At 39.9% G+C, this 26,579-nt stretch overlaps 1 protein-coding gene and 1 long non-coding RNA gene across 2 annotated transcripts; one reads left to right on the top strand and one right to left on the bottom strand.

The window, feature by feature from the left end:
- Positions 1-6,903: 6,903 nt before the first annotated feature.
- On the bottom strand, positions 6,904-18,350 carry syp.S (synaptophysin S homeolog). The gene is made up of 7 exons (NM_001087473.1): positions 18,261-18,350; positions 16,409-16,474; positions 12,060-12,184; positions 11,695-11,890; positions 11,259-11,459; positions 8,117-8,399; positions 6,904-7,773 (listed from the first exon to the last, which is right to left on the bottom strand). The coding sequence occupies exons 1-6, from the start codon at positions 18,276-18,278 to the stop codon at positions 8,121-8,123; spliced, it is 885 nt and encodes a 294-aa protein (NP_001080942.1). The 5' UTR covers positions 18,279-18,350; the 3' UTR covers positions 6,904-7,773; positions 8,117-8,120.
- A 12-nt stretch (positions 18,351-18,362) lies between these two features.
- LOC121397681 lies at positions 18,363-24,885 on the top strand. The gene is made up of 3 exons (XR_005963828.1): positions 18,363-18,448; positions 20,650-20,757; positions 24,761-24,885. It is a non-coding gene; the product is annotated as an uncharacterized LOC121397681 (long non-coding RNA).
- Positions 24,886-26,579: the final 1,694 nt, after the last annotated feature.

Genomic DNA, 26,579 nt, shown 5'->3' with positions numbered 1-26,579 from the left:
CTTAATTATAACATGTTTATCTTCCATATAAATGTAATAAAATAGACATATAACAGGGTTTAGCCTAGTGTGTGCCTTAAGCATAAATATTCCTATTATAGTGAGAAGTGCCATTTTATTTCTCTATAGAGATCAATTTAACAGCACCAAAAGTACAGGACCTGTTATCCAGAATGCTTGCGACCTGGGGTAAATATTAAATAAACCCAATACACTGGTTTTGCTACCAAAAGGGATTAATTATTTCCTGTTCACTTCACTCATGGCAGTGGGTCACTTGTATGTATCCCTGCCCTGCAGGATTGGACAGATACTAATTAGCATAGCAATTAAAAACACCTCCTCCCCCGCAACGTGATGACGTCATACGCATTGGACATTTGATCTCCGCAACAGTGTAGCGCTCCTGTTGTAATCTGTGTCCATCCTGACTGTAGCAATTACATGGTGCTTTCCTGGTAAGCAATTTTGTTGCACAAGGAACCATTCTTTTTAGCCTGCACTATATTGAAGTTCTATACTTTTCACAGCATCTGTGTCAAGAATGCATATCTCTTGCTTCTGGAAATATGAATATCAATTGGAAGAATTTATGAATAAGATGTCGCAATCTGTATCCCAATCTATTGAAGTAGCTTTATCTAGGCCCTACAAATAAGCTACTAAAAAAAAAATAGAATTCAAGAGGAAGTTGGTTCTTCATCGGATGAGTCTGATTTAGATCACATTGTACAAATTTCAGAAGGAGAAATGGATTCTGAAGAAGAAAATGAGACTTCTGATCAATCAAATTTTGATTTAGAGTTAGTTTCACCTTTAATAGAAGCTATGCTGAAGGCTTTTGAGTTGGATGATCCATAGGAGGGTCCCTCTAGGAGGGATAAATTGGCTAGTCACTCCTACAGAAAGCAACCATATTTTCCTATGCATGAGATATTCAAAGCAGAGTTGGAAAATAAATGGACTCCAGAGAAAAAGTTTTTTTTTTTCAAAGAGATTTAATAAAATGTACCCCTTTCAGGATGATGTTGTTTATAAGTGGGTTACACCTCCTAACGTTGATGCCCCCATTACAAGAATTGCTTGCAAGACTACATTACCTATAGATGATGGAGTATCTTTCCGTGACGTGATGGAGAAACGAGAAGAAAGTGCGCTAAGGAAAGCTTATCTGGTGGCTGGTGCGGCTTGCAGACCTGCCATTGCTAATATTTGCCTTGCAAAGGCTTCCAAAATTTGGTTAAAGTATATTGAGGATGCTTTATCTATAAATGTAAGCAGATCAAGGATTAAAGTTGCAATGAGTGAAATTAAACTGGCTTCAGATTTCATCATAGAAGCAGCAACTGAAAGTCTTAAGTTAGCAGCAAAATCTATGGCATTATACGTGTCAACCAGAAGAGCTCTATGGCTACGACAATGGCAGGCTGGTGCGGCTTCAAAACACAATTTATGTGCTTTACCATTTGAAGAGTTACTCTTTGGTTCCAGTTTAGAGAAAATCATCTCTAAGGTTACAGCAGGAACAAGACAAAAGAGGTAGAAGAAATCAATTTCAGAATATAAGAGCTGATAGATGTACTTACAAGGAAGCAAAATACTACAGACCAGGTAGAACCTATCCAAACTATCAATCCTGGAGCTCTGGACAATCAAATCTTTTTCGTGGCTCCAGAAGACAGTCTAAAGTTGGCAGAGGAAAGTACACATGACGCCAGATGTTTAGCCCAAGATCCTGTGGGAGGAAGACTTGGGAGATTTTGTATGGAATGGAAGAAGACTATTCAAGACAAATGGGTAATTCAAGTAATTTCGTCAGGTTACAAGCTAGAATTCAGACCAAGGCATTTGAAGACTTTATTTTTGCAATCCAAAACTCCTGTAGATCCCAGAGCAAGATTAGCTCTTTCAGAGATTTTAAAGGATCTACGAAAAAACAAGAAGTGCCAAAACATCAGAGAGGGCTAGGAGTTTATTCTCCTTTATTCCTAATAAAGAAGACAACAGGAGAATACAGGGCTATCCTGGATTTAAGAATTTTAAACAAAAGTCTACATGTAAGAAAATTCAAAATGGAAGCTTTAAGAAGCGTGCTTCAAGAGATAGATCAAAAAGATTGGCTAGTTGCCATCGACATAAAGGACGCCTATTTACATATTCCTGTGGCCAGCTCTCATCAGAAGTTCCTTCGGTTCTTGATTCTAGGGAAACCTTTTCAATATCAGGCTCTGCCGTTCGGGCTAGCTACCTCACCAAGAACATTCACAAAGGTTCTGATTACACTGATTGCAAGACTAAAAGAAAAGGGTATACAAGTCTATGCCTATTAAGACGATATCCTCATCAAGGCCAAGGATCCTCATCTATTGTTCATCAGAGAAATTATGTGCTAAAATTTCTCCAACACCATGGTTGGAAAATAATTTTCGACAAGTCTCATTTAACTCCAGTTCAGATTCTTCAGTATTTCGGAGTGATAATAGATTACACTCAGATGAAGGTTTTTCTAACAGAGAAAAGGATACAAGATATCAAAAATTCAATGCGAGTGCTCAGGAGGAAAGTATTTTGCTCTGCGAAGGAGTGCCTCAGCATAATAGGCAAAATGATTGCAGCAGCCAATGCAGTGGAGTGGGTGCATTTTCATTGTCGTCAATTACGGTGGGATTTCAGAGATCCATACAACCTCAAGCAAAATATGTTTCTGAATGCCACTGAGTCTCAGATGGTGGTGTCTGTCATCCAACCTTCCAAAGGGAAATACATTCTGTCACCTCAGTGGCAGACCCTAATTACAGATGCCAGCAATCTGGGCTAGGTGCAGTGATCAACAATCATGCAGTACAGGAGTTAAAAGGGTTGTCTGTCAATGTACATTCAGACAATACAACAGTTGTGAGTTATCTAAGAAGAAAGGGGGGTACCAGATCGGCATTTCTGATGAAGTTGACAGGGAAGATTTTTCATTGGGCAGAGAACAACCTGTGTCATTTGACTGCAATTTATATTCTAGGACAGTTGAACATCAGATCAGATTATCTCAGCAGATCCAAGATTCACCCGGGGGAGTGGTCATTGGATCCACACATATTTGCTCAGATAGAGAAAAGATGGGGTCCAGTGGAGATAGATTTGATGGCTTCCAGATACAACCAGAAGAAGCACATATATTTTTCCAGGACTTGGGATCACCAGGCAGAAGGGAGAGATGCTTTCTCAATAACCTATCTTAACTATTTCCTCCAATTCCATTAATCCCAAATACTTTGAAGAAGGTGAGACATGACCGGTCTCGAGTTATCTTGATAGCACCATGGTGGCCCAGGAGGCCATGGTTTGCCCAACTCCAGAACATGGCAATAGATCACCCTTGGCAACTGCCATTAACCCCTCAAGTGTTATCTCAAGGTCCAATTTGTCAGCTGAATCCTCGCGCGATTGATGGCATGTCTATTGAGAGGAGGAATGTAGAAGAATCTGGATTGTCTGAAGCAGTAGTAGATATTTTACTGCAATCTAGAAAAACATCGACTTCAAGAAAATATTATAGAATTTGGAATATATACAAAGAATGGGGTAATCGAAGGGATGTTAATCCTTATGTGTATTCTGCGGTTAATGTAGAAGAATTTCTTCAAGCCGGTCTGGAAAAAGGATTGGCCACAAATACGCTGAAATCTCAAATTTCTGCGTTATCGGCTCTTTGGAATAAACCGTTGGTGACAGATCACATAATAATAAGATTCATTCACGCAGCCAACCATATAAATCCTCCAATAAAATCCAGAGTACCTCCATGGAATCTGTCTTCTGTCCTACAGGCTTTGATGGATGAACCATTGGAACCACTACAATTGGTATCTATCAAGAATTTATCAAGTAGCTTTACTAGTCACCATAACATCGGCGAGTAGAGTAAGCAAATTGCAAAGGAATGTCTGATCTTTCATCAAGACAAAGTAGTCTTGAAAACTAATGCACAATTTGTGCCCAAGGTATCCTCTTCGTTCCGTTGCAATCAAGATATTGTTCTACCAGTGTTTTACAAATATCCTTCCTTTGTCAATCTATTTTCAGAGAGTTAAAGAGTTTAGGAAATCAGAATCCTTATTCCTGATCCCAGAAGGCCCCAAAAGAGGTGCTTCTGCCTCCAAATCCACTTTGGCCAGATACATTACCTCCTGTATCAAAGAAGTTTATAAGTCTTTAAATTTGCCAGAACCAACATTGGTTAAAGCTCACTCTACTAGAGCAATCGCAACTTCCTGGGCGTTTCGATCTTCAGTTAGTTCAGAAGATGTAACAAAGTAAGTAAGGTTGAAAAAATCCACACGTCCAAGTTCAACCTTTTTAGGTTTTCTGCCTAACTGCTAGTTGATCCAGAGGAAGGCAAAAAACCCACCTGAAACCTCTCCAATTTGCCTCAGAGGGGGAAAAAATCCTTCTTGATTCCAAAATGGCAATCGGACTAGTCCCTGGATCAACTTGTACTATGAGCTATCTCCCATAACCCTGTATTCCCTCACTTGCTAAAAAGCAATCCAACCCCTTCTTAAAGCTATCTAATGTATCAGCCTGTACCACTGATTCAGGGAGAGAATTCCACGTCTTCACAGCTCTCACTGTAAAAAACCCCTTCAGAATATTTAGGCGGGACCTCTTTTCAGAATGGGTGACCTTGTGTCAGCTGGAAAGACCTACTGGTAAAAAAAGCATTAGAGAGATTATTATAAGATCTCCTTATATATTTATACATAGTTATCATATAACCCTTTAAGCGCCTCTTCTCCAGCGTGAACATCCCCAATTTGACCAGTCTTTCCTCATTACTAAGATTTTCCATACCTTCCATATGTGTGTCGAGCAGCTGTGTGGTCTTCAATGCACACGTTCATTAAACATTACCAGTTGGATGTAATGTCAGCTACAGAGGCTAAATTTGGTCATTCTGTATTGCAAGCTGTATCTCAATAAATGTGTTATTGCATTATTACCCTCCCTTTATTACTATGGTACATCATACAAGTGACCCACTGCCATGAGTGAAGTGAACAGGAAAAGGGTCAATTGTATTACTTACCGTAATTTTCTTTTCCTGGAACAAACTCATGGCAGTGGGTCACTATCCCGCCCTTTGTTAATTTTGGGAAACCCTAGAACTGAGGGTGATGGGGGGAGGAGGTGCTTTTAATTGCTATGCTAATTAGTATCTGTCCAATCCTGCGGGAGCAGGGATACATACAAGTGACCCACTGCCATGAGTTTGTTCCAGGAAAAGAAAATTACGGTAAGTAATAAAATTTACCCTTATCTTAGTTTGGATCAAGTATAAGGAACTGTTTTATTATTACAGAGAAAAGGTAAATCATTTGGATAAAATGGAGTCTATGGGAGACGGCCTTTTCCATAATTTCGGAGCTTTCTGGATACCAGGTTTCCAGATAACTAATCCTATACCTGTAGTAATAAATAAATAAAACAATGCTTTGTTATTTCCGTCACTGGGAAGAAACCATTGCTCAGTATTTAAATGGAAACTTTTTGTGTTTTTGCATGTCTCTAGAGCTCACCCAGCTCCACCATTTAGAGACATTCACTTCATGCAACCACAGATCCACCAGAGATGGCTCCTTTGCAAAACAACTGCAGTTCCATGAGCAGCTTCTACTCTTCCACCAGCAGTGTTTGTAAGTCACATTTGCCCCCATCTCACTTCCTTTTCCAGTAATACGCTTACTTCTATATACCGCAAACGGCAGTTCTGCACTTGTTGCACCCAGTAAGTGAATGCTGGGAGCTGTAGTACAACAAGTGGGAGATCTCTTCAAGACAGGGTACTTCATTTATTGAAAATATATTTCACAAAATTGCAATTAAAGGGAAAACATCACAAAGTGTTACTGTTAATAAAAATTCACTAGGCTGTTGTTATGTTGTGCAGAAATCTTTAGATGATGGTGCTATGAGAGATTCTGTGCATAGGCTCTTATTTAACAAAGACAAACTACTAATGAGAATTTGGGCAGATAAATAACTGCTTTTGTTAAGCTGAGTATGAAAGCAAGGTCACTTCAGTGTTCCTTGGAAAAACAATGCACACATAGGCCCTGTATTTTCTCTCTTCCATAGACAAAGGTACTGTATTTAGAAACAATTTGCAAAAAGATATTTATAATTTTAAAGGGATACTGTCATGGGAAAACATTTTCAAAATGCATCAGTTAATAGTGCTGCTCCAGTAGAATTCTGCACTGAAATCCTTTTCTCAAAAGTTGGAGTGATATCACCCATCAGCCTAACAACAGAATAATGGGAAGGTAACCAGATAACAGCTCCCTAGCACAAGATAACAGCTGCCTGGTAGATCTAAGAACAGCACAGCAAAAATCCAGGTCCCACTGCAACAAATTCAGTTACATTAAGTAGGAGAAAAAACAGCCTGCCGGAAAGCAGTTCCATCCTAAAGTGCTGGCTCTTTCTGAAAGCACATGACCAGGCAAAATGACCTGAGATGACTGCCTACACACCAATATTATAAATGAACCATAAAAATCGTGACAGAATCCCCTCTAAGTTTAGCATAAACGAGCAGCGGTCACAATATTGGCCATGCATGGCCATCTTTAGGCAGAACTGAACACTAGCACAGAATTACTCCATTTATGACCATTTTGTTGGATAACCTGGAACTTGGAGACATTGTTCTCTTTTGCCTGTATAGGGGGTGCAGCACTTAAGTGGGTCTTGGCTAAATGGTAGGGATTTACCAAATCCTCCTTTTTCTGGTTGGCCACCCACCCTATAATATTGTTTATAATAAAGTAAAATAAGCCTGAATTATAAATGGTAAATATTTCCCCTTTTTAGTGTTGACTTATGTTACTTAATAACCACCCATACACGTCTGTTCCAGTCTGTCTTTATTTCCAATCAGCAATACAACACGCAACTTCAGCGTCACAAACACAATACATAGCACGAGGGGTGTACCAGGCATGGGAGCAATAGGCGCAGAGATAATGGGCAAGAGAAGCTGGCTTCAATGGCATTTAGGGAAATTCGGTACCTAGCAGTGCAGGGAGAAGGAGACACCCTCTTGATATTTCTCATTAGTAAGGTTCTCCAACAGGAAAGCTAATGAGTTTTTAATACATCCCTCCCCCAAAAAAAGTCCTGACCTAGAACAACATAAATTTAGTTTGCAGAAAGGGAGGTTACAAATTATTGTGCAGTGCAGACATTATTGGTCACTAAAGGAAATACAGAACTAACAAGGGAAAGCTGAAGATCTATGCTCAGTGGGACCTGATAACCCCTAAAATCCTTTACCTGCCAGACACACTGATCATCCATTTAACCGATTAATCACATTACAATACTGCATTCACTAATGTGGGGGAAGGAGTTGACCAAGCTAATGCTCTGCAGCATCCTCTCTGGCAGGGAAGAGGGGTAAAATGACAATGCTCTGTAGGGATCCCGGGAGGAAAAAGGGGGTTACACAGCGAAAATAGCAATGCTCTGCGGGTCTGACAATGAAGGAAATACACAGCAATGCTCTGCAGGAAGACAGTCTCTGGTAGATGAGATGGGATTTTCCTGTGTTTTGGTACAGATATGTATCATTAAATATATATATTATATTATATATTATATAAACATCACGGACACAACATTCTCCCATGGATATTCACTCGGGCAGCCGGGCTGCAGCACTGCACGTCAGAAAGTTACACCCTGTTCCAGGATCTCACGGATCGGCAGTGACGATGTCTGCAGGAAACACAATGGGAAAAAGTAAGCAAGCAAGTCAAGAATTACCGTAATTAGAGAATTAAAGAGGCAGAGGAATGGAGGAATACTAAGGGCAATGGCACATGGGCAAATTTGAGGTATTTTGATTATTTTGGATGAAATGACAATAAACTCACTCTTGACAAGTGATAGTAGTGAATCATCCATTCACCTTTACATCAATCACCTTCCCACACATAATCAGACCCATGTGTCCATGCTTTTTAGTTCAGCGGGAGTATCCCATACCCCTAACCCCCAGTCCAGTTCCATGATACCCCCCTTCACGCACTTCCCTTACCCAGTTCATGAGGATACTTACCAGCTCACATTTGATTTGAGAAAGAGGTAGGGGCCCCTTGTTGGCTGTACCCCTGCTGATTGTAGTCTGCCTGTTGGCCATAATAATCTGGCTGGTAGCCACCTTGTTGTCCGTAGGAGTCTTGCTGTGTGTATCCCTGGCCTCCTTGGCTGTAGGCGTCAGGGGCTGGCTGTTTCTCTTGTGCTGGAGGGGGGGGCTTCATGAAGGGAGCTGTCCATCCTGTTTCTTTGAAGACAAACCACAAGTTTCCAAGCCAAAGGATGCAGTTCAAAAATCCAAAGGCCTAAGAAAATGGAAAAGAATGAAGATAGTTTTTGCCTTATCACCAACAAAGGCCCAGTTTGGCTGGCATTGACATTAGTGCTTGACCATCTGTGTAGATATGATAAGGGGACAATATGGACGGACCTTGCTATCAGTGTGGTCTAAAGGAGAACACCTAACAACTCTACATCCATCCTTTTGACGTTTGATAACAGTGTACTATTGGCAAGCATCAATCTGATGACTGATATAGTGTTAGTAGTGTTAGTAGGGGGTGAGTAAATTGTGGCTCACTAGCGGTGCAAAAGAATCCACTTTAGGGGACGTTTACATCCCCTTATTATTATAATAATAAAGCAGAAATGCAGACCTGTTTATGTTGAACAAAGGCTTATGTTACCCCTTTAAAGGAATTGTTCACATTTGAGTTAACCTTTAGTATGATGTAGAGAGTAATATTCTGAGACAGTTTGCAATTGGTTTTCATTTTTTGTTATTTGTGGGTTTTGAGTTATTTAGCTTTTTATTCGGCAGCTTTCCAGTTTGCAATTTCAGCAATCTGGTTGCTAGGGCTTAAATTACCCTAGCAACCATGCATTGATTTGAATAAGAAACTGGAATATGAATAGAAGAGGCCTGAATAGAATGATTATAAATAGGAAGCAATAACAATAAATGTGTAGCCTTTAGATGAGATCAGTGAACCCCATTTGAAAATAATTTAAAAATTATAAAAAAAATAAACAATGAAAACCAACTGAAAAGTTGCCTAGAATTGGCCATTTTGTAACATACTAAAAGCTAACTTAAAGGTGAACCACCCCTAATGTGCCATTGAGATAACTATATACAGGGTAAATCTTGTGTTATCTGGTGAGAGAGCAGAGCTGATACTCCGTGTATATCTAGAACAGGGGTTCCCAACCTTTTATACCTGTGAGCAACAAAGGATAATACGGTAATAATAAAGGATAAGATACTGGACTTCATAGCAAATCATAATACTATGAGTTTGTGCCAGCATGGTTTTATGCGTAATAGATCTTGCCAGACTAACTTAATTTCTTTTTATGAGAAGGTAAGTAGAGACCTCGATTCTGGGATGGCAGTGGATGTGATTTACTTAGACTTTGCTAAAGTGTTTGATACAGTGCCACACAAAAGGTTACTGGTTAAATTAAGGAATGTTGGCCTGGAACATAGTATTTGTACCTGGATAGAGAACTGGCTAAAAGATAGACTACAAAGAGTGGTGGTAAATGGAACATTTTCTAATTGGACCAGTGTTGTTAGTGGAGTACCGCAGGGCTCTGTACTAGGTCCCTTGCTTTTTAGCTTGTTTATTAATGACCTGGAGGTGGGCATTGAAAGTACTGTTTCTATTTTTGCAGATGATACTAAATTGTGCAGAACTATAGGTTCCATGCAGGATGCTGCCACTTTGCAGAGTGATTTGTCTAAATTGGAAAACTGGGCAGCAAACTAGAAAATGAGGTTCAATGTTGATAAATGCAAGGTTATGCACTTTGGCAAAAATAATATAAATGCAAGTTATACACTAAATGGCAGTGTGTTGGGAGTTTCCTTAAATGAGAAGGATCTAGGGGTCTTTGTAGATAACACGTTGTCTAATTCTGGGCAGTGTCATTCTGTGGCTACTAAAGCAAATAAAGTTCTGTCTTGCATAAAAAAGGGCATTAACTCAAGAGATGAAAACATAATTATGCCTCTTTATAGGTCCCTGGTAAGGCCTCATCTGGAGTATGCAGTGCAGTTTTGGACTCCAGTCCTTAAGAGGGATATAAATGAACTGGAGAGAATGCAGAGACGTGCAACTAAATTGGTTAGAGGGATGGAAGACTTAAATTATGTGGGTAGACTGTCAAGGTTGGGGATGTTTTCTCTGGAAACAAGGCGCTTGCGAGGGGACATAATTACACTTTACAAGTACATTAGAGGACATTATAGACAAATAGCAGGGGACCTTTTTACCCATAAAGTGGATCACCGTACCAGAGGCCACCTCTTTAGACTAGAAGAAAAGAACTTTCATTTGAAGCAACGTAGGGGGTTCTTCATAGTCAGGACAGTGAGGTTATGGAATGCACTGCCGGGTGATGTTGTGATGGCTGATTCAGTTAATGCCTTTAAGAATGGCTTGGATGATTTTTTGGACAGACATAATATCAAAGGCTATTGTGATACTAAGCTCTATAGTTAGTATAGGTATGGGTATATAGAATTTAATTAAAAGTAGGGAGGAGTATGTGTATGGATGCTGGGTTTTCATTTGGAGGGGTTGAACTTGATGGACTTTGTCTTTTTTCAACCCATTTTAACTATGTAACTATGTAACTATGTAACATTCAAATGTAAAATGAGTTGCGGAGCAACACAAGCATGAAAAATGTTCCTGGGGTAGCCAAATAAGGGCTGTGATTAGCTCTTGGTAGCCACTATGTGGACTGGAATTCTACAAGAGGCTGTTTGGCAAGAGGCTCTGTTGTGGATTGTATGCAACCAAAACTTGCCTCCAAGCCAGTAATTAAAAAAATAAGCACCTGCTTCGAGAGCATTGGGAGCAGCATAAAAGGAGCTGATGAGCAAAATGTTGCTCATGAGCCACTAGTTGGAGACTAGTAATCTAAAATATCTGCAATAAAGTAAACAAAATAAGCCACATGAGTTCCCAAACCACTGGATCCCCCTACACAATCATCAATAATATAAACTAGTTATCCCTTTATGCACCATAGTCCTTTTCATCTCCACACCCACAAGTTGTAATATGCTCAGCTGACCACAGGAGGGCAGATTCCTTGCATCAACAGTGATGTGTAGACTACACGACTGAGCATTGAGTACCATGGATACTCACCACAGAGGTATTAAGCCCAGACATAACAGGATCTCTCAGTTCGGAACACGTCATATCATATTCTGACTTCCGGCATTCTGGGATCTGAGTCTCAATCACCAGCTCTGGGTCAGTTGCCAGCTTTATATCAGACAATCCTTTAGCCCAAGCACTTGAACTGACCAGCCAAATGAAAGTAAAAATGGCTGTTGCTATGCAGTCCTGAAATATAAGCAAATAGTCTGAATGGATACTGGGATTATAGACTATGGAAAATCAGGACCTGTTGAGTATGAGCTTGCAAGACTAGGTGAGAAATGACCACACAAATGGGTATGGGATACAATTATCATAAGCTTAAGGGAGTCAAAAAGTGTAAAACTTCCGAGTATAAAGAAAAACAAAATGTCTTCTGCCTACTAACCTAAACTCAGCAAGGCTGTACACAAATACTTACGATCATTGGTCCTTTGTTGTTCTCACGGTATTTGTTCTGCATGAAGATGTAAACGACCATGGCCGCCAGTGAGTATAAAAAGGCAAATACAGCAATTGTGACAAAGAACTCTGCGGAGGAAGAGTAATCTCCAACTAAAAAGACCTTTCTAGTAGCACCACGGCATGTAGGGGCATCAAAATATTCCTGGTGCAGCCTGTAGGACAGAAAGGGGAGATCAGTAAAATAGAAGAATTAGGTCTTTGAATGTATGACATGTCATGTCAAGAGTAATCAGGGACTGCAGCTTTCTGAATGAGCTTGAAATCCATTGACAGGCCAGAGCTTCACAAAGGTCAAAAGCCAACCACCCACTTAGCACTCACCTAAAAGGATATTCAAAGTCCACTTTAATGTTGGGCTTGCTCTCATTTTTGTTCTTACAGTCAATGCTGAGACTGAACTGTCCAGAGTAACCTCCACATGTTGCAAAGGCAAAGATAGAGAAGAGCTGTAAAAGAGAGAGACGGGGCATCCAGAAAAAGCCAGGGTGGCCCCCAAGAAAGTGCATGGGAGAAATAAGGCAAATAAGAGAGATTTGATTTTTGCAGGAAGAGAGCAGGATCTGTAGAGAGATGGGTATATATATAGAGAGAGAGAGAGAGAGAGAGAGAGAAATAGGCCAAACCAGAGGGAAAGGGGTAGAGAGATAACAAGTAAGGGCAGGAGGGCAAAAGAAAAATCAGAGAGAAGAGGATGTGAACCAACAAGACAGTGAGTGAAAGGCCAAGAAATCTAGAAAATGACACAAACAGATCTAGTAATGCACTTCTAATAAAGGTATCCAGAGATGATTGAGGTTGTGATTAAAGCGATCTTAGATGAAGCAGCGCAGTGTGCATCTAGAAAATACACTGCAACAGGAAAATAGAGGCTCCTGGAAAGATATACAGTAGAAGGAAGGGGGTGATCCAGATTATCAAGGAATTTGGGAATTATGAAAAATAGGAGACCTTAGAGAAATCTAAGAATTCAAGGTGTTATATTTATTTTACATATATTGGGCATTTAACACCATCTCTTCAACAGGGGAACTACCGCAAAAATGAAAATTTTATTTTAGCTTCAGCATACTGAAATAAGAAACTTTATAACTACAGTCAATTAAATATTCTGCATCGTTTCTGAAATAATCAAGTTTATGTTCACTATCCCTCTCATCTGTTTCTCTTCATTCTGTTTTCATGCAGCAGTTGGGTATGAGATATTAATTCACAGTTAGATCCAATATATCTTATAGGGGGCTACTTTTGCTCTAGAAGACTTGATGTCTCTCTACTGAGAAATGATCTCTGTCTATCTATATAATCAGTTTACTTGCCGTCTAGTTATCTGTCCAGAAATCAGTTTTCTAGAGCCAGTCATTCTTCTATGTTTAACATATCTATACTTATCTATGTGTCTAATTATCTAATTTATCTTATGATCTTTATATCTTCTTTGTATGTTCTATGTATCTGTGTATCCATCTATATCTATACAATAATAATTGACTATAACCAGCTTATTATGCAGCTTATTAAAGCAATCTTTATATCCACTAGTCCATCTATTTATAAATTCACTTTCCATCTATTTCTCTACCAGGCATTCAGGCTACTTCCCTCTGTTTGTCCAGAGAATACAATAAAGAAGTATATGAACATAGGTAACTATTTGCCATTGCATTATTATGTCACATGGAAAATGAATTGATCAAATGAGTAAGTGGCCAATTGAGGTACTGCAGGAACAGTATTCTTAGGGATCCTAGCCTTAAACAGTTGTAGTTGGGCTTCCAGTATCTGCAACAACACTTCTTATTTTCCTAGAAAACCTTCCTGAAAACAATGTAACCATAGAACCAAAGCAGTATTCTGGATGTTCAAGTTCCCCCTTTGATTTGTGGCAACACATCCACTGCATAACAGTTATGTGATTCTAGGTCTGTCTCACCTAAACAGATATTGCTTTCAGTAGCAAACGCATTTACATATATTGTTAAAAGAAATGTAAACCTTCAGAGAAATAAATGCGGAATTGCTCAAAGCACATTTGCATTTAACATACAGTTAAATGTAGTAGTGTAAAAGGGTATCAGTATATGGCTAAAACAATAAATATGAAAAAACACTGCCATCTACTGGCAATTTTGGCAGACGCAGTCATCAGAAATTGACGTCATAGGTTGACAGCTAAGCAGAGCAACATCACAAGACTTCATTATCTGTCAACTGTGGCCAGCCAGCTGAAATGAACAGCAGGTGGTGCTCTTGTATCAAATTTGTTATGTTAGCAGAGGAAAAATAAAGATTGAAAACTAGAAAAAAAAAAAAAGAATTAGCATTGCTAATTATTTGATTTTAGGGTTTACATTTACATTAAATGATTCATTTTTGTTGGAAGAAAACTGTTTTCCCCCAACTCTTTGTGTAGCATTCCCCTAGAAAACACAGAGAAATTAGTGTCTAATTTTGCTGTTGTGATCAGGGCCGGGGGGAGGTCAGCGGGCAGATCCCAAGGAGAGGGTCTGGGCCCACTGGGTTTTTTTTACGATGGCCGGCTGGCCCAGTCGGACCCTGCCATTTTATGGGGTGGGAAAATGTTTACCAGTTAATTATATTTTAATAGGTTTAAATTAGGGATGCACAGAAGCCAGGATTCCGTTCGGGATTTGGCCAGGATTCTGCCTTTTTTAGCAGGATACGGCCGAATCCTTCTGCCCGGCTGAACTGAATCCAAATCCTAATTTGCATATGCAAATTAGGGTGGGGAGGGAAATCGCATGACTTTTTGTCACAAAACAAGGAAGTAAAAATGTTTTCCCCTTCCCACCGCTAATTTGCATATGCAAATTAGGATCCGGTTAGGTTTTCGGCCAAATCTTTCACGAAAGGATTCAGGGGTTCGGCCGAATCCAAAATAGTGGATTCGGCGCATCCCTAGTTTAAATGATCTTTTTGTGCACCTGGCAGTGATGATGATATCACATCCATGTTTTTATTATGTGGCCCTCCTCTTCCTCTTAAACTTGAGCAGAGCATATACTGACAGGTACCAGGAGGGTGCATCTATATATCACAGGCACAACGGTGACACTGGGATACAGTGAGTTAAATTATTTCAAGTAAAGTGGCTGTAGCTTTCCCCTTACTCCTGCTAATAATTGCCTATAAGCGTGCCACTGGGATGGACAGTACCCTGCTGTGCAGCCTCATTCTGAGCTTTCATGAGCACATGGGGGTAGGTGGAAAGCACTGCCCTCCCTCTGTGAGTTTACAGCAAGCAGACTGGGGTGGGCTTATCCTGGTGTTAATCCATAGCGGGATTGTGACCTTGTCAATCTCCACAGAGACTGACAGGTATTTTTAGAGATTCAGCATTGCCACAAAGTAAAGAGGATTACTGTGCAACTATGAGTGTGACAGAATACACAAATCATGATAGCAGCAATGAAACACATGGATGGACGGTAGAGAGAGGGTTCGATAAAGAGACAGAGATAGACAGATGGTAAAATAGATAGATAGACAGACAGACAGACAGATATTAAATGGGATATAGATAATAATGGAGATATAATAATGGGAGAGAGATGAAAATGGATTATAGATAAAAAAAAAAACAGGCAGACAAACAGAAGGATAGATATGGAATGTGTGATAGATAGAGAGATGATAGATAGATAGATAGATAGATAGATAGATAGATAGATAGATAGATAGATAGATAGATAGATAGATAGATATTAAATGGGATATATATTGATAATAAATGGGAGAGAGATGAAAATGGGTTAAAGATAAACAAACAGGCAGGCAGACAAACAGAAGGATAGATATGAAATGTGTGATAGACAGATAGGTAGATCATAGATAGATAGATAGATAGATAGATAGATAGATAGATAGATAGATAGATAGATAGATTAAATTGGTGCTAGACAGAATGATTGATAGGTAGATAATAATGGGTAAGAGATGAAAATGGGTTACAGGTAACAAACAGGTAGGCAGACAAACAGAAGGATATATATGAAATGAGGGATAGATATCATGGATAGATAGATAGATAGATAGATAGATAGATAGATAGATAGATACTGTAGATAGATAGATGATAGATAGATAGATAGATAGATAGATAGATAGATAGATAGATAGATAGATAGATATTAAATGGATGATAGATAGATAGAACATGGAAGGTAGATAATACATGGGTGAGAGATTAAAATGGGTCATAGACAAACAGGCAGGAATACAGACAGACAGAAGGGTAGAAATGAAACAGGTGATAGATAGATAGACAGACAGACAGACAGATAGACACAATACTCTGCCCACACTCCCAGTGCCCCTGTGCAATATAAAACCTGTAGTAAAACCTGTAGTAGATTGTACTGATTGTACTACACAAAGCCCAGGAAGCACGCAAGCCCAAGTCACATTAGGTCAAGTGTGCATATCCAGGTCATTTTGTAATGCACGGTAAAGTAGATTGTGTAAGGGGAGAGAGGAAATGACAGGAGAAATGATAATGGGAATGCAGAGAAATGCTGTGAGTACTACCATGAATGTGGATATAGTGGTTTACAGTAACAAAAGGGGTGGAAAGTAAAAACAGGAGGATTTGGTGAGGAGAGAAAGAGAGACAGATTGTGGGGGGGGGGGGGTTAAGAGTAGGTATGACTCACCCATTCCAGAACTTTTATAAATCCCAGGGGCTCCTTTATAACTCTAAACTGACCCCCTGCCACCAGCTGTAGGAGATACAGAGTAATAGTCAATGATGGGAATGGAGTGGAGATTGGTCCCCCCACATGTAGATGAACTGACCCACTTCTATTCCAAGAACATTATCACTACCAATAACAATAGTATGGTTTATTTGTATAGCTCCATTCCATTATATACTGTAGCTTCTCATTATTCCCATCTGCTCCTAAGCACCTTAAATCTAGGAGACTATTTTGCCAGCGCTGAATTAGGCCTCCGATGTATCCAGGCATAAGAAACTACAGCTCACCGAGTTCCAGGAATGCTGGTACAACAACAGCTAGTGACATCACGAAGCACCATTTATAAGTATAGAATTTACATGATATTCATGGCTCACTTATCTTGAACATTTATTACTTAATTTATTGTGGGTAGCACCTGGGTCATTTATCGCTTTTTGGAGTGCAGAAAAAACACAAGGATTATATATATATATATATATATATATATATATATATATATATATATATATATATATATATATATATATATATATTATTAGCCCCTTTCTGTATATATATGTAAACATCCTGTAAATTATATCCTTATAAATGGTGCTTAGTGATGTCATTATTTAAACTCCGTGTTTAGTGATCTTGTGTATTATGATAAATAATGTACACCCTGTTGTAAATTATAAGGCTATTAGAAGTCACCTTGGAGTCAGGCCTTTGTCCTCGTGCTTTTATTTGGTCATGCAACTCCTAGTAGTTTAATAGTATACCTATATAGCCTCTCACAACAGGGTGTACATTATTCACTATATGACTTCCTCTCTGCCTAAACATATACTGGTGTTGTTTCCTATGCTGCTATCCATGGTTCTGAAATCCATCTCGGCTCTAACAGTGCAACACGTCTACAGCAGGGATGGATGGATGGATGTGACCCCCAAACAATTGTTTATGGCCACCTTAGCTCCACTGACCTCTTTGAAAGACACCGTGATTTTGTTCTAATCTGGCCCCCAAATGTAGTGCAGTGAATGAATAACTGCCCGGTAACAGTTGGACAGCATTGTTCAGCAGGATTAACAAACCATATCAGAAATATATCTATCTATCTATCTATCTATATACACATATATATATATATATATATATATATATATATATATATATATATATATATATATATATAGAATTGCTGCAGCAAAATACTCATGCCTCCAACAACAGCAGCCCTCCCCCCATGTACAGCCATGACAAACAAGCATATCGGTACTATACGTTGAATACATTGCACAGCAGGTTACACAGTGATATCACAACAGCTACTGGAACATAAGAACATTTACAACACACACAACCCATCTATAGCAGATGTATAATTTCAAAATAGATGTAATATAGAGAAACAATGCAGCCTCTGCCTGGGGTCACTTAAATCCAGGCTTTAAATTCTCTATATGTATATTCTCTAAATATATTTACAAATATATATACAATATTCCTTAATATTGAGCAAATTATATTATTTATGCATTTCTCTATGTATAAAAAAACAGCCATAGCATAAATATATATATATATATATTTATCCTTTCTGCCCTCTCTCTCCTTCACCTCCCTCCTCTCATCACAGCCCTCCCCCCTCCTCCATGAGATTTTTCTCCTCTCCCTGTACCCTCCCAATCCTCCATCTGTTCTTTATTCCCATCACCTTTCAATCGCATCTTCCTCACTCTGTGCTCCTAGGGTGCTCTCCTGCTCTACCCCAACCTATATCTCACCCCCATTTTCTCCCAAGTAGCCCCTTTTCCCCCACCTGGTTGACCACTTCCATGACTGCAGGATGCTGGTGAATAGCGGCAGAGCAGAGGGAGTAGTGCGCTTTATCTGCAGCAGCCTGGAAGAGGTGGTAAAATGTGGGGGATGGAGAGGAGAGTGTCTAGAACAGCTGGTAGAAGATAACCAATGGGAGATGGGAGACAGAGGATGCTCCTCTTCACCTACGTGAGTGATGACGTGAACATTCTCCATCTTCAATGAGGGCAGTCATGCCATAAATAGGGCTGGGAAGAGCCAGATCATTCACAAGGGGGCCTAGGGTCTGCCTGGTGCTAGGGGCCCAGAACCTGGCAATTGCCTAGTGAGTAATCCTTGTGAGTAATCTGGCCTGTCTCATAGTCGGCAGCTATACTGTGCTGTGTGGATTACATGATCAGCTTTTTGTTACTGCTGCTTATGTTATCAGTATTTTGGAGCACAAAAAGAAAATATCTTTGAGGGCACAACGCTTGATCAGTCATGCTGAAGGAGCTGTTTGGCCAGGTTTTTCTCATTTCCTTCATGCAGACAAAAAGCATTACAGGGGAAGGTAACTGAACAAGTGCTGGAGCCTACTGTAAGGCATATTGAGGTTTGTAGTCCAAGGAGTGAAATAAAGATCATTACTGTATCAAAGGGAAATATTTTCTACTTTTAACAGGACTCATTTGACCTTTCTTTTATTCTCTAGGAATATAGGCGGCACTTGTTGTTCTGCACAGCCGTATTTAATTGCATATACGATGAGGGCAGTACTGCCGCACTGTCCTTTGCTCTGGAAAAATAGAGCATATGTACAAGTATCACTCACAGGGGCAGATTTATCAAAACTTCTAAATTCGACCATAGAATAGGTGTAGTACGATAGTCAAAGTCGAAGGTTTTTTTCCGCTAAATTAAAATCCTTCGAATCGTTCGATTCGTACGATTTTACAAAAAAAACATAGACTTCTCAAAACTTAGCCAATGGCTTGTACAGGTTATAGGAGGTTCCCCCATAGGCTAAACAACAATTTGGCAGGTTTAAGGTGGCGAAGTGTAGAAGTCGAAGTTTTATAAAGAGACAGTCCTTAGATTTTCGAATGGTTTAATTTGTGAAGTATTTTCAATTCAAATCTAATTTTGGCCTATTCGATGGTCGAAGTACCCAAAAATTACTTCGAAATTCGAAGTTTTTGAATTCGAAAATTCACTTCGACCCTTAGTAAATGGGCCCCTTATTGTTATGAAAATGTATGCGTTCTATGCATGTCAATATTTAAGCTCAGGTTGGACCAGGCTTCCAAAAACATAAGAGCTTTCACTTACCAGACGCAGTGTGCAAAGTACAATTTTCCAAAGAAATTTGTCATATGTTTCCCAGTATTCCAGCATAATTGTGGCCTGCACACGACCCTTCAGAATGAATGCAAATCAGTGGCAAATTGTGGCTAAGATTAGCACTGCGTTAAAAGATCTTTAGCATGTGAATCTTTTGTACCTTAATACTGTACCTCTGGGACAGAGGCAAACCTATATAGAGATATCGTTATACATGGCAGTGATGCGCCTCACACCCAACCCAATCTGCCAAGCCATCATTATTTATATAGCTGACCCACTGACATTCTGATGTTCCGCCTCTAACCAGTTAAAGATGTGCTTTGCCAGCCCAAAGCAAATATAAAGATTAATTCTGCATTCCAAAGTTCAGAATTCATTTTTATCTTTTTCTAGTGCATTATAACAGCACTCCAGTGTTCACCCAGTCCATGCTAAACTTATATATACAAGTAATCAGTGTGTTCTAGATGAACTGCTTCTCCCCCTAGTGATACTAACGAGTTACATAGAATATATGCTATATACAAACTCAAACAATACAATGTGTCATTTACCAGGTTAGCGCTCCTTTACTTCAAACATTTATAATAAAGGTAATTTCCCAGGTTTATTTAAATATTCACAAGCTATTTTCAGGTAAACAGTTAACAGTGCTAATCAGACATTGCTATGAAATCCACTATACAAGCTGATTATGGGACAGCATTTTTCAGGAAAGGAAAAAAAAACTGTTTCACAATCCCAGCTTTTACAATGTGGATTTCCTGCTATAGAACTTAGTGGCATAAAACACTTTTTATTCAGTATCTACATAGCTTCACTTACTCCAAGTTTCCATTCTAAATTCTTTCCTTTGCAGTTTAAAACTAAGAACCCCCACCACCACCACATCTAACCTTCCAGCGGGACTTGGGCAGAGCAAACTTTATTATAATACTTTATTATAAATGTGTTGTGTTCTGATATAAAGTAGTGCTAACCTGGTAAATGGCATAGCACTTACTATCCCTCGGTAATTTATATTGTCTTGTGGGCCCAGTAATTCATATTGTCTTGACCTGCAGGTATACGCATGGTTGCTAGGGTCCAAGTTAGCCTAACAACCAGGAAGTGGTTTGGATTAGAAGAGTCAGGAGACTGGAAGATGAAGCAGAGAGGGCCTCAATAGAAAGGTAACTATCAATAAAATTGTATTGTCACAGAGCAAAACCCAAATTTAAAAGTTAGAAAGAGACAAATCATTTTAAAAAACTATAAAAAAAAGACCAAATCATTTAAAAAAAAAAGACCAATTGAAAAGCTACAAAGAATAGGACATTATATAATGTGCTAAAAGTTAAGGTAGAGGTCCCACGAGGTTTATTCTCCTACTGGCTCAGGAGGTCCAGCTTCTGTCACTGTTGACCTGTGGAAGGGATGTTCCCCAGTAGGACCAGTTGCCCTAAATAGGGTGGGGCGGGTGTTGGTATTTAAGAGGTTGCAGTTGTCAGGTTCAATGGGGACCAGCGCCGACTGTTTTTACTGGTGCCTTGACAGGCCAGTCTGACTCAATGCCCCCACTTCTACTTATTCCACTTACAGCAACTGCAGAGTGTGCCCCACTGGGCAGCTCTCACCCACTGTACTATATTCACTAAACCCTCACTGATAAAGGAGAAAGAGGCAGCAGCATTCAATGCCTCCCTTAGGCCAAGCTAATCTCTCTGAAAGCTCACACCCCAGGCCTACAACTCGTTTGCTCAAATTACTTCGCTTTCACCCGACATGCATTACTGCCAGATGTGACTTGGGTGGGAATCAACCCCTGGCCCCACCTTTGTTTGTGTTTGAATTGAAGTGTGGGATTTGTTAGCACACAAAAGATTGTTTTTAGTGATGGGGAGGCCCAGTCTGGAGGGAGATCGTCATCAAAATATATCCCTATGGTCACCAAGTGACATATAGGGATACATGTCACTGAATTTTAAATTTTAAAAGGAGAATGAACCCTCTCTGGTGCGTGTTTAACTGACACCCCCACCACAACAGAGGCCCTTTGGAACCTCACCAACTCCATTGGTGCCTTCCCTCAAAAATCCATTGTACCAGCTAGGTGACTGCAGAATACAACAGCTGGGTTGATGGCCATTAGCTGGTAATGGGGACATTTGGGTGCAGGCACCCAGGCAACTGTAGGCAGGAGGCCTGAACAAAAGATGGATGCCTGTGATGTTTACAGTGGGTCATCATAAACATAGCAACATATTCTACTACAATAGATAATACTATCTGAACCATCCATTGTTTATGCAACCAAATTTTGGTTTGCAAAGCTGATTCCAAGGCATCATTTGGGTCCCCTAAGAAGGTCACATCTTAGATAACTAATAGCTGTGTCATGATTTAAAACCAGTGAGACCTTCCCCCACTCCAAGCTCGTTCAAAAATACTCTTGGCTCTGTCTTCCTCCTCCTCTGTAGAGGTCATTACACTTCCCCTTTGACAAAATCAGCTGGAATCGGAAATCTAAAACCCTTACTGGGAGCAGAGAAAAAGCATCGCTTAAGATAATACCAGGGAAAGAAATCCTGGCATAACAAACATTTGGCTCAATGTGTAACTTTCTGACCGAGCAAGATTAGATAAATAGTAGACTGCCACTGTGTTTAATACATAGATATTATGATTCAATGTTATCTAAATTCTGATCATGAGGCATACTCAATGCTAACTAGTGTTTGGCACCCAATACAATACTGCTGGTACCCTGTCTGAACACCTCTACTTGTTTGTTCACACCCTTCTTTACTTGCTAGACTACTACCCCAGCTTCTTGGTTTATGCACCAATCCCTGCTGCTTGGGCTGCATGGCTATTGCTCATGCCCCACTAGTCTCTGCTTGCTTGATCCCAATTCAACTGTGGCCCCCCAGTTGCAACAAAGAAACATGCTTCTTCTGCCTACCGCTAGTTCCAGCCTTGGATATTCCTGAGTTATATTAAAAAGTTATAAGAAAAAAATCAAAACATGGTTTGGTGCAATACCTGCAGTAATAGGAGATGGAACGGTGTTTGTTCTGCATTTGCCAGTGGAAGGGATATTTCCTGTATTTAGGAAACCAATATTTCCTATACAAATATTAGGTTTCAAAATCCATTGTGAAATATACTTTACTACATGGCAATAGTGTCCAACCTAAAGGTTTATTGGGGGTAGCTGGAAGTTATATTCAATAGCAGGGGATTTGCTCCATCTGGGATTGCTTTTAAAATCAAGCCATTCATTTTTGCAGAGGGCTATCCCTTCTGAGTCATCATTCTATCAGTAAGATATTTGCAGGTTCTTACAGGCATGGACCCAAAAAATCCATCTTGTAAAATCGTCTATTGCAGTACAGTGAAGTCCAAGGGGTAGGAAATCTTAGTTATATTGTTTATTTGGTCACTTTAAGTCAGGGGTGCCCAAAAGCTAGATCTTTAGCTGATGATTAGTAGATCTCAAGATACTGTCAACAAACAGCTTGTCTAAATCACCCTTCTGTTTCATGCTTTTAATTCAGTTAATTATTACATTAAGGTTGCATAACAAATGTATGTTTAAATATAACAATATACATTTTCTCATAAATAAATATATAAGTAATGTTTTCTGTGGAACAGAATGCTAACAGTGCTTTTGTGGATGTAGATCATAATGGGACAGCATCACTAAAAGTAGAATCAATGGCACTCCTGCTTTAAGTTATATTGGCCAATGTGTGACAACATCATGTTGACCTATGATTGAAAGGGTTTCTGGAATGCACAAATGGTCTCAGAATGAGATGACTATTTTGAAACATTTAGGGAACATATGGTAATCTATGGATCACTCCCAAGGGCCATAGATGAGATTGATCTCAATATAAGGTGATCAACGCAAGCATTCATTGACACATGAGGCATATTGGATTCTTGAAACAATTCTGGAAACAACTGACCCTAAACCGTTATTGGGAATTGAATTATTTCATTAATGAAGTGGCTTGCTATGTCACCAGTAGCCATGGGCATGGGGAAATAACACTGTCTTGTTTACATGAATGAGGTGGTATTACCTATGTCTGCTGTGGTATTACCTATGCTGCTGTTCATGGAAATGAAACAGTTTTTTGGGTACCATTGCCGTTTAGGATATGTAATTTAAGAATTCTGGCAAGGGAATCAGGGATGTTTAGGGTGATTTTCAGCAGACTGCCATACACCAATTACTGGCCAGGACTGAGACTAAAAAATAGGTTTTGCCATTTTCAGTACACAGAGGATGGCATACAAATCACTTCGGATTTCTGAAGTTGCCCAAAGTTGCCTCACAAGGAATGTTTATTGGTTGCCCAAGTTGCCCAAAGTTGCCTCACAAGGAATGTTTATTGGTTCTCAGTATTACATAGTTTCCTATATGTCCAGCTTGAAAGTTGATTATCAGTTTATTGTCCTTTCTATTCTCGGAAGCAGGACTAACACAGCAGTGATTTGTTGTTTCAGTTTCCTTGTTAGGAACCAATGAGAAACATAACCAACCTGACCATTTCCTGCTCTATAACTCCTCTTTGCTTTCCTCTTTGATTTGTACTCTTCCCCTGGGTATGTAAAGATAAATGGCACACGTGGTCTGTACAGAGAATAACAGCATTTTACTCTCCTGTTAAATTCCTGCATGTGACGTTTGCTCTTGCTATGGTTACCGATCCTTGTAAAAGTACTGTTCTCACAGTCTGGTCACAGGTACCACATTTTTCAGTGTTTCTTCATTGCTGATACATTCTCACCCCCCTCTATGTATGTTATCCCTGCCAAATGCCTAGCCCTGGACACCCTTTCTAACCAAGGGCTCAATTTTGAATTTAGATATGAACAGGGGTGATCATTTGGGAGTGAGCATTTGGTTGGCCATATACTGAACTGGAAATCATTTGGGGGACAAAACATCCCTAATCCCCCTCTGTGCGATTACTGTAAAGCTGTATGTTACTGGCAGGGTGTAAAAGGGGCAGAAGACGCTGCTTCCCATAAGAGGCCCAGATGAGTAATGGGCTCACAGGGGCTTCTCATTACCAGCCGTGCTCTGATCAATGCCCCTGCACCCACAACGCAAGGCACCCTGATTCTAGGCATGTAACTATTGTTCTGATTTGTGCTACTTGTCTTTCTTCTCAGGCCCTCCCATACCCATCATCCATTGTAATGCTGAAGCCACTAGGATGAGTGATGAGTGGAACAGTTGGCAAATGGCAGTTGGAAAAATGGCAGTTGACATCTACAGCTAAAGAGCAGCAGAGGAAATGGTCTAACACTTCAAAAGCATCAACAAGTAAACAAGAAATACCAAACACACTATATACTATAACTACAAGTCAGCCATAGGGGATGCTGGGAATTGTAGTTCAGGCACAGCTAGATAAGCACAGGTTTAGAGTCCGTGGGACAGCAAATATACTTTTTCTGTTGCCCTTTTGTTCTGCAGATCTGCACACTTGCCACCTACATTATTTGTAGTGCATTGCAACATATTTGCAGTTTTGGACTGCTAATAATAAGAGGGAAGGGGTTACTATTAACCAGAACCCACAGATTGCTAGTTGGGGCCTGGGGGTTACTATTTGGACAGCTTATGGCCAAGGACAGTTGGAATGCCAATCTTTAGGTTTTGGCAAAAGGCAGAAGTGCTGCTGTAAGATGCCATAGATAGGCACTATTTAGTGGACTGTTTGGAGGCTTTTTTGGCCTCTGTGTACTTGGAATACCAGGGCATATTTTAACTCTCAGTCCAAACCTGCTAACCCCCCTCCCTTCACAGTATGATCAGTTTAGTAGTGCTGATGCTTTACGGCAGCCACTGGGCTTGAACATAGGGACAGTTTTAGTAGAAAGGGGAACCCAGACAACCTTCTTGCTTTTGAATAAAGTTCTTATGCTGCTGCCGCTTAATCGGCCTATTGACTAAATGATCAGATATTCCTAAACTGGGTGGTATGTAGATTAATAAGGATCCCCCAAACAGGATCTCCATCAGTAACCATTTTGGCTCCATGTTAATAAGCTAGAATGGCTGCTCCCCATTATAAGCCCATTATAAGCTTGTCAACTGAGCGGTAGATCCTGGCAACAAGAAGAATTGGGCCCTTGAACATTTGAGTCTCTGGGGGCTCCTCAATGGTGTATCTCCTGTATCCTGATGAGCAGGGGTCCTTAAGCAGACGGAACCTAACTCCATAGGGTAATGACACAGGGGTAGATATTTTTTAGACGTATAATACATTTATAGTTAGTGGAATGAGGGCTCCTTTTCTAAGGGGGCTGGGCAGGTACAAATTGCCATGCTGTATTCCCACAATGTGCCTTGCCTTCCATTGTACCACCTAGCACGGTCAAGAGGATCTCAGGTATGCATACCTCGCAATGGTCCTGGTTTTCTGCTGCATAATCCTGCATTGTTGGCCTGAAAACTAATGGAGTTTGGTCAGGTTGTGGGGGTGTCTGGGCATAACTGGACGTGATTTGTCCTTTAGTTGATAGTCCTTTAGTTGATTCAATATTGAGAGGTAGCAGTATGAAGTGGAAAGTGTGTGTGACAGTTTATTGTGTGCTGGCATGTGCAACTTGAACCTGCTTTATAAAAGGGTGGTTGTCATGCATGCCCCCTAAATTGCATAAGAAATGTCCGTCCGCAGGCATATCTGAACCCCTTTTTCAAGCATAGCTAAATTGCCTTATTGATGAATCAGTAGATTGATTAAAGCCATTGGATTCCAGAGGGAGGGATCAGATCCAAGCCTGGCTCACAAAGAATGATACATTTTATTTATGGAATTTAAGTGTACCTTTGGAAAACACTGGCACATCATTTATTTTTCCATTACTGCTTTATTCTGCCATTTGTGGAGAAATTATAAAACAGTGTAAGGATGATATCACTGCAAATACATGAAAAAAAAACAGACGTAATTTAAAAACCTAGTTGTATATGGGGAACTGT

The sequence above is a fragment of the Xenopus laevis genome, chromosome 8S (genome assembly GCF_017654675.1).
Source record: "Xenopus laevis strain J_2021 chromosome 8S, Xenopus_laevis_v10.1, whole genome shotgun sequence".
Taxonomy (NCBI): Eukaryota; Metazoa; Chordata; class Amphibia; order Anura; family Pipidae; genus Xenopus; species Xenopus laevis.
This window is presented reverse-complemented; position numbering and strand designations above follow the sequence as displayed.